Source organism: Morus notabilis, unplaced genomic scaffold (genome assembly GCF_000414095.1).
Source record: "Morus notabilis unplaced genomic scaffold, ASM41409v2 Scaffold442, whole genome shotgun sequence".
NCBI classification, from domain to species: Eukaryota; Viridiplantae; Streptophyta; class Magnoliopsida; order Rosales; family Moraceae; genus Morus; species Morus notabilis.
This window is the reverse complement of record NW_010358595.1, coordinates 687,517-695,939: the sequence shown is the minus strand read 5'-3', so window position 1 is coordinate 695,939 and position 8,423 is coordinate 687,517. Positions and strand designations below refer to the sequence as shown.

Here is an 8,423-nt window from a genome sequence, read left to right as displayed (position 1 = left end):
TATAATTATATAATAATTTTATTATATTATATTACATTTTATATATTATATTAATTATATTGATATATAAAATATTAGTGTTATATGTAACATAAGGGTAATTTTGTCAATATGAAAGTATTCATATTTTATTCCATTGTATTTTTAAAATAACAACCAAATAAATGTATTAACTTTTTTTTTCCATTCTATTACCATTTTTATTATCATTATTATTATTATTTTCTCACTGTAATTAAACGCATTTTTACTGTCTTGTGTCTTGTGTTTATAATAAACTGTGAATAGTTGGCATGTTGAATCATATATATAATGGGCTGGTTTAGATTGATCCTACCTATTATGAATATTTTTTGTATTAATGGATTCCTAGAATATTACCAGCCGAAGAATTTATTCTAATAAGTTGTTTAATAGTTTGGGATGGACTATTTGCGGAACAAGCATTTGAGAGTAAAGAATAAAATTTGGAATGGAGTTTTTGTGGGAGCAAGAACACGTAGGAGAAATGAATTGCCATGAAAAGCAGTTGTTGACTCTTTTGGCGGTGTTTTCCATCAACGCGGGTTGAAATGAAATAATAATAGATGCTTTGGAGATGAAACTCAAATGCATGACTAAGCCCCGTTTATTTCGCTGATTCGAGTTTAAAATTTGAGTTTTGCTACAGTTAAAAGTTCTCACAAATAATCACATCTAACTTTTTTGCTACAGTAAAAAACTCTCACATAAAATCACATCTCAACTTGAATTAAAAACTCGAATCAGCGAACTGAACGGACTCTAAGATAATTGAAATGATCTGGGAGACGGAGGAGGAAATTCTTAAGAGTGGCTCGGATATCAATTAAGCGTACATCAACTCGCCACTTGTATTAATGCTGGAGATTGCACACTCTTTTTTCTTTTTCTTATCCCTCTCTTATATATACAACCAAAATTCCTCCCTCACAAACGCAACCTCTCCCTTAACACACAACTTGCTTATTTATTGAGATTTTTGGGTTTTCAAAATTACCACCTAGGAGACCACTTCTCTAATGAGATGAGATTGCGGATATCGAGAATTAAACAATGTCCTTTTTGTACTAGTGTGCAGTTGTACTTTCTGATAAGCTTTCTTTTTTACATAAGGATCCATGTTCATGTTCATGTTCAAACCTTGACCTGAACCTCGTCTTGGTGCCCAATCATCACAGTGCGTGACCTTGTCTGTGTGCATGACCTCAACTCCTTACCCCGGCCTCATCTTAGTGGGTGATTGACTTGTGACCTTGATCTGTCCTATTATATTCTAAAAAAAAACACGTGCTTTCTTGCATAACTCAACTAATGAAGGCAAAAACAGCTTACATCTGTCTTGGACTTAAAATACCTTTTTTTTTTTTTTTTTTTTTCCTCTCTCTTACTTATTTCACTCTCCTTTTCTCACCCGTTTTTATTATTCATTTTCTCCCTCTTATCGCACCTGGTCTTGTTATTTTCTTACGATGGTCTCTATCAAATGACTTTTCCTCTCTATTGATCCAAGGAATGGATAAAAATAGATAACTAGTACGGATTCTCTAATAGTGTGAAAATTTTTAATCTTTTTTCTTGAACCAATAGAGAGGAGAAATGACACTTTGAGAGAGATTGTTGCGGGAAAATGACAAGACCAAACGCAATAAGACGGAGAAAGCAAATATCAAAAAATGGGAGGGAAGAAGTGTAAAATGAGTAAACAGTATTGAGAGGGGGGACTCTCTCAAATGCACAGGTGATACTTGGAACGGGAAAACATTTGTATTTATTGTTATCTACAGATGATTGGGTTCCTACAATTTCTATCTAGTGCTCAATCTTCGATGTGGTGAGAAAAGTAATACTTTGAAACCTGAATTTGGAGCGTTTTCTGCTAATCTATTGATTTGGAACGGCATTAGGAAGATATGCTATCTGCTAATCTATTGATTCAATCATGAATGCAAGAAAGAAAAAGTATCACTCATGTAACAATGCTTCAATTCTGGAATCTTTATGTTCAGAAAATCCTATTAAGGTACCTTGATATTTCTTAAAATTATCATAATGTCGTCCTAATGCCGCTTTTTGAGACATACAACAAGAGAACTGTTCTGTTCTTTTATCGTATTGACTAAAACCCCGAGATTTGGCATCGCTCTTAAGACCCTTCTAAATTAAATTACTGTGTTTAGACACAAGCACAGCCAATATACTTCATCTCGGTCAGTTCTAACATTTCATATCCTAAAAAAGAGTACCGTTTTTTTTTTTTTTTTTTTTTTTAAATATTAGGATACAACAAAAGGATTTTACAAACCAGGATACTAAATTGAGAAATTATTAAACTACACCTACAAGGATGATATCCTCCTCTCCACGCTCAACGATTAATTAATTGTTGTAATATGCTAACACTTCGATTAGGAGAAGGGACAAGAGTTGAAATGGATGCGAAACTCAAATAATTATAATTACAAGGTGAATTAATGGCGTTGACAAATCAACATGGATGGATGGATGAGCAACGTGGAGCTGTGAGAGCTCCCCTACATTTCAAGGGAACGACAACCCACGTCACCATCTGTATGCGACACTTTACCATCAAATGTATTGCTTTTACAAATTGGACAAGGGGGTGAAAAGAAAAAGAAAAAATAAAAAATAAACACACCAAGATGAAGGGGAAAAGATAAAAAAGGAATATTTACATACATTTACCTATGCGACAGATTATTTTCCAAAGCCCCCAATGAATATGCAGAATACTTTCCAACACCAGTGATCCTCTACACCGGAGGCTAATGAATATATAGCATACAAGATCGGTAGAAAGCAAACTACCAATATTTCAAGACTTTGACATCGGAGGAGTCGGGGAAGCATAATGTATTCATGACGATCCCGCGCCGAGCGCTGCAATGGTGGGGACTCCAATAAGAAGTCCAAGTAACCCGAGACCTCCGAAGAAAGCCATATCAAACACGTACCCAGAAAAGAAAATGCATTCTCATCTAGCTTGATACTTGTCAATCAGCATGAATAGAAACCAAAGTGTCCACAGCACCAGCAGCAAGTAGAATTTCGTACGGATGGAATGTAAGGCAACTAACAGAACCAATCTTTTGGGCCATGATAGTAGGGTAGTACCGTATGGTGTTTAGCTGTTCTCCCTCCAAACTAAAGACTTTGATGAGCTGTTTGGCCGAACCACTTGCTATTATCGGGGCATGTCTATGAATGGCTAGAGCTGTAAGAGAGCCCCTATGAGCTCTAATGGTGACATAGGGGGATCTACTATTTCTGATATCAAGAAACTGAATATCACCAGCCTGAGAAGCACTGACGATCTGGACAGAAGCATCAATCAATGCAAGTTAAAGTTTTGCTCAGAAAACTCAGCAAAAGTTGAAAACCAAGATAAATTAGAATATTTGAACACTAACACTGTATCTTAACCAACAGTGTTCTCTACGTACCTTAGCCGGATCAAGTCCTGGTTGAAAGCCAATCCCCACAACTCTCTCTCCCGTTTCGTCGTGTGGTCGTGTTGTGCACACAAGCCTATAAATAACAGAAGTAAGAAGGTTAATGTAGAAGCACTTCACAGCACATAGCCGACAAATAATGCACAGGACAATATAGTAAGAGTTCATCTCAGAATATTGACAAATAATGTTCAATTTCTTAGGAGAGAAAATTCTAACACTATCTTTAGCCAAAAATGAAAGAAGTGCATTTTGATATACTAGTTGAAGGAAAAATTACAAATGTAAATCCTGTGATGCACCAAACAGCACAAATTGCAAGATACAATGTCGGAGAAACAATAAGATATATAAACTCCATGATGTCTGTAATGAATAGCAAATGGCCAACAAGAATGATAAAAGCTCACAATCATAATTCATACCTAGCACAAACAAGTTTAAAATATCCAGAACAAATTGAACTATGGAGATTAAGTTAAAATACATTATAACCAGTTCAACTCTTAAATAAGGCAGGCAATGATTTGCATCTTCATGCAGAAGTACTAGTGGCTTACGTTTCAGGTGTTCGCACATCATAGAGTCTGACAGAACCGTCAACAAAACCAGCAGCAAATTGACCACCATGAACTTGAGAGGCAGACTACAAAATGCAGGCAGGGAAGAAAAATCAACAAATACAACTATTTCTGGTACAATTAACGCACAAAAACTAAAAACTATGAGGTATGAGGTATGAGATGAAGTAAAACATTAATACAAGACTCTTGACGAACATTTTCAGGCACAAAATACCTTTAGTAGCCCAAAAGGAATTACGATACGTACCACAAAAGCTACAAAATTAACTTGTAATGTAGAAAAAGCATAACATCAAAAACAGTACGCCTGAATCTATTATGACGATTTGGTATAGCTCATCTGAAACTGTTGTGAACCAAAAAAATACACTAAAATGAAACGTAAAAGTACTTCACCAAACCCAGCCACATATGACAAAACAGCATGACGAATTTGCTTCATCATCCACATGCATACAACCGAAAATTAAAAGTTAAGAAAGTGAAATAAATGCGGCTGACAACTTGCAAGTCATTATTTTGCAAAAATAAATAAATTAAAATGAAATAAAATAAAATAAAGGTGCCATAAGGGAAATGTCGTAACTGCAAAAACATTGGTGTCATAAATGTAATGCACATATAAAAGACATTAAGTTAGTAAATCTGACCAATGCTGAGATGCTGCAGTCTGATGACGAAAGAACAGAATGAACAAGTTGCTCCTTGTCCAGATCCCAAATCATGATGCGTGATATCTCTCCAGAAGCATACTAGAAAAGTAACATTGAAGAATTTTATCAAACATAATCATCAACTTATGAAACATTAAAATAGAAAAATAATAACTAAAATACATCCTTCTGTGCCAAGGTTGCATCTTAAAGATGCGTAGTACCAGATATCCAGATTGCTGTTGCCAATCCACAACAGCATTCAAGCTTCGGACACCAGGTTTATGACCTTGAATTGAAGAGAAAGCAGTAACAAGCTTCTGTTCACCCTTCGATGTATAATCTTTCCAAATCCGAATATTTCCATCACCTAGATACAAGAGAACAGTGTGAGTCAGCCATAAGACAAATTTAATAACGAACCTTATGCCCAAGAAGACACTAGTATACGTTAAGAATAGCTTATTACATGAAGCAGCAAGAAGCAAGCTGTCATCTAGCTCATTCACAAGGGCAAGCTTCAAAATTCCTTTATCAGGAAAATCATGATTATCAAAGGTGTTGAGAAGTGTAGCTTCCTCATAGTTCCATACCCTACAAAAGAAACAAAGACCAAAACAAATTGAAACGTCAAGCTCAAAGTAGAGCAAAACGGCAGTAATCAAACAGCAGTCAATGCATGACGAGTTATAATGTAAAAAAGGTTACTGAGGAATACTATTTAGAAGAATTGTGTCGAGTTGCCATGTTTGAATCAGGGAAAAACATATTATATTGACTTTAAATAGAGTTGATGGCATTCATCAAATGGAAAACAACACAGCCAAAACTGGGAAGCCAAAAACAAAACAAAACAAAAACAAAAAAACAAAAAAACAGAACAAAAAACCAAAACAAAACAAAACAAAAAATACAACAAAAACAAAAACAAAACAAAAAAACACAAACAAAAACAAAAAAACAAAAAAACAAAAAAACAAAAAAAAAACATTATTGCTTTCAGATAAAACAACAATAGTAACGTTCCTGTAAACCAGGTCCAGAATCAAGCAAACCTTTTTATCCCGAAACTGCTGTATCATTTTCAAGATATGACAGTCCTTTGGAAGTTCAAAAAGACTAGGTACAGTGGTATACAATTTTTTTTTCCCCCACAAGTATCAGGAACCAAAACGATAGTTGAGATCATAAGGTCAAGAATGAAGAACCATAATATTTTATTTGGAAAAATCCATAAAAAGTATCTTGAAACATCTAAGGTCAATTGATATCAATGATAGAGCAAAGAAGAGATCACAAGAATTTAATGGCATTTTTTTTATAAGAAACAAGATAATATTATTAAGAAGAAAGAAAGTACAAACAACAGTGGACAAACCCTACTATTGTTATCCCAGCATACTATCCTTCATTGTCAAGTCAGGGCTCAAACTAGTGTTATCCATTAACTGAAAAAGATGAGTGAATGTGACGCACCCTATTCGCTCATTCTCGTCTGCAGCAATTACAATTGGAGAAAATGGTTGAAGCAAGATTGTTTTTGTCCCTGTCTCGAACTTTGTATCCCACCTAGCAATTTGATTATTTGGCTTGCTTACAGCTGATCAACGTCATTAAAACAAAAAAATAAAAATAAATAAAAAGGAAGAAAGAAAGAAAAGTTAAACAGGTTAAGATCCTAGCTAACAACCAACAAGCAGTTAAGAAAAGATTGAATGAAAATTTAGCAAACAAAAACATACAAGAATGCTGGCATTTAGCTATGTGTTCCAAGGCAAATTTTTCTCTCTCCTCTCTTCTAGCTAATATTTCTTCACTATCATCTGCCACAGTAAGAAGCGGCCTCGAAAAGTGCCCACAACTCCAGTTGTAGATGGTTGATTGTGGAAGAAGACTACGTTCTGAAGAACCTGAAGATATCCCAGAACCTATAAGCGGATCAGCTAATCCAGAGTCTGGAGAACTCATCAAATGAGGTCTAAACTCTAACGAGAGAACTCTCCGCATCCCAGTTAAGTAACTTGCTCGAGGAGGGCTGACAGGGGGAGTTCGGAATGTTAAGGGCATGTGGCCTGTCAATAAAAGTATAGTAATTAAGTCATGAAATGTTAAGAAAATATAAGCAGCAGAATAAAATGTAACTTATATAATCATCCTTAATCTCATATAGTTAACTATGAAAAGATACCTCCTCCATTCATATCAAACCATGAGGAGGAACGAGCCAATCCAGCAAAAGGAGTTGATGTAACAGGTTCACCAGGACGTAAACTGCTACCAGCTTTTGCAGGTTTTGCCACCACTTGTTCAATCCCTATAATAGCCAGCACCCGCCGACCAAGTCTGGCAATGCGTGGAGATGGATCCTTGGCCAAAGTACACATAGCCAGTACACATTGCTTATACATTGCACTGTCCAAAGGTTTTGGCGTCGAGTGATTAATGACTCCATTGCTCATACCATCATTCAATATTCCAGAATCAGAATGTTGAGATGAATCATCAGACAATGGAGACCCATGCATAATTCCAGAAGTAGCGAGAGGGCTGCTAGTGGAGACCCTACCATCTCGTACTAGAGATGAGTTGTCAGTGCCAACTCTTGAAAGTGGACCAATCTGAGATGGAACATTACTTGAACTTTTTATATGAGCCAATGAAGGCAAGGAATTCAGAGGAGAATTGGACTGGGGTTTCCAATACGCTGCTGCTATTGACTTGAGGTGGTTGTTGTGGCCAAAAGAAAATCTCCCTAGAGCTGTCAAAATGGAAAAGAAAATGAAACTTAATTAGAGCTCAGTTGAGATCTTAAAAGTGATAAACTGAGCAGGGGTGGAGAGGGATGTGCAGGAGGTCCTAGAGTGTAAAAGAAGCTGCCAATATGATGCCTTAGCCTTTGTGCAAACAATAACCCAATGCCAATAAACAATTTGACATATGACTGGAGATTTTGATGAGAAACCACATACCAACAGCGACTTCTGCTCTGACTAATGGACTTCCATCTGAAGCAACACTTAATAAACTTTCAATAATACTAATTTCTGCTCTAATCTTTTCATCATTATCGCTTTCTTCATCTCCTCCAACACCATCTCTGCACAATTCAGAGCCCACATCAAGCAGGGTACCCAACGCGAACACAGCAGACGCCCTAACCTGAAAGTTGGACATAAGTTACTAAGATATACAATGTAGAGGCAAAAGTCGACAATTGTCCACCTGGTTCAAGAAAGAAATATAAACAATTATATGACTTTATATATCAAAAAGGTAAACCTCTGGTTGGGGTGCAGACAGCAGAGGAGCATATATAGCAAGAGCATCTTCCCTCAAACCAATAATTTGAGCCTCAGGAAAATCCTCCCATAGCTTTCCCAGACAGAGACAAAGCCATTGGAGAAATAGGGGTTCAGTCTGTGCGTCATTTGGAGTTGAACCCTGAAGGTGCTTCAAGCAAACATGGATCAAACCTGCTTCAACACAGGCTTCCTGGCCTCGCCTGTGACCATCCACAATTACAGCTAAAACAAATGCAGCCATTGCACGCTGTTCGGGATATGCTTCCAGGCTATCAAGAAACCTGATGAAGTATGTATGACCCCCATCCTTCACTAAATCAACCTGACATGACTATCATTACACCCAAAAAAAAAAAAAAAAAAAAAAAAAAAAAAAACGTTTAAAACCAAAAC

At 36.2% G+C, this 8,423-nt stretch overlaps 1 protein-coding gene across 2 annotated transcripts in view; it reads right to left on the bottom strand.

Annotated features, from left to right (window-relative positions):
* Positions 1–2,468: 2,468 nt before the first annotated feature.
* Positions 2,469–8,423, bottom strand: part of LOC21404824 (regulatory-associated protein of TOR 1) — a 14,129-nt gene continuing 8,174 nt past the window's right edge. For both annotated transcript variants that reach the window (XM_010092802.2, XM_024162145.1), the window contains exons 13-23: positions 8,008–8,361; positions 7,698–7,887; positions 6,917–7,486; positions 6,471–6,800; positions 6,205–6,328; positions 5,198–5,322; positions 4,953–5,098; positions 4,726–4,827; positions 4,052–4,137; positions 3,483–3,567; positions 2,469–3,353 (exon numbers count right to left, since the gene is read on the bottom strand). In XM_010092802.2, the coding sequence (XP_010091104.1) occupies positions 3,033–3,353; positions 3,483–3,567; positions 4,052–4,137; positions 4,726–4,827; positions 4,953–5,098; positions 5,198–5,322; positions 6,205–6,328; positions 6,471–6,800; positions 6,917–7,486; positions 7,698–7,887; positions 8,008–8,361 (2,433 nt within the window). In that variant the 3' untranslated portion in view covers positions 2,469–3,032. The remainder of the gene's footprint in view (positions 3,354–3,482; positions 3,568–4,051; positions 4,138–4,725; positions 4,828–4,952; positions 5,099–5,197; positions 5,323–6,204; positions 6,329–6,470; positions 6,801–6,916; positions 7,487–7,697; positions 7,888–8,007; positions 8,362–8,423) is intronic.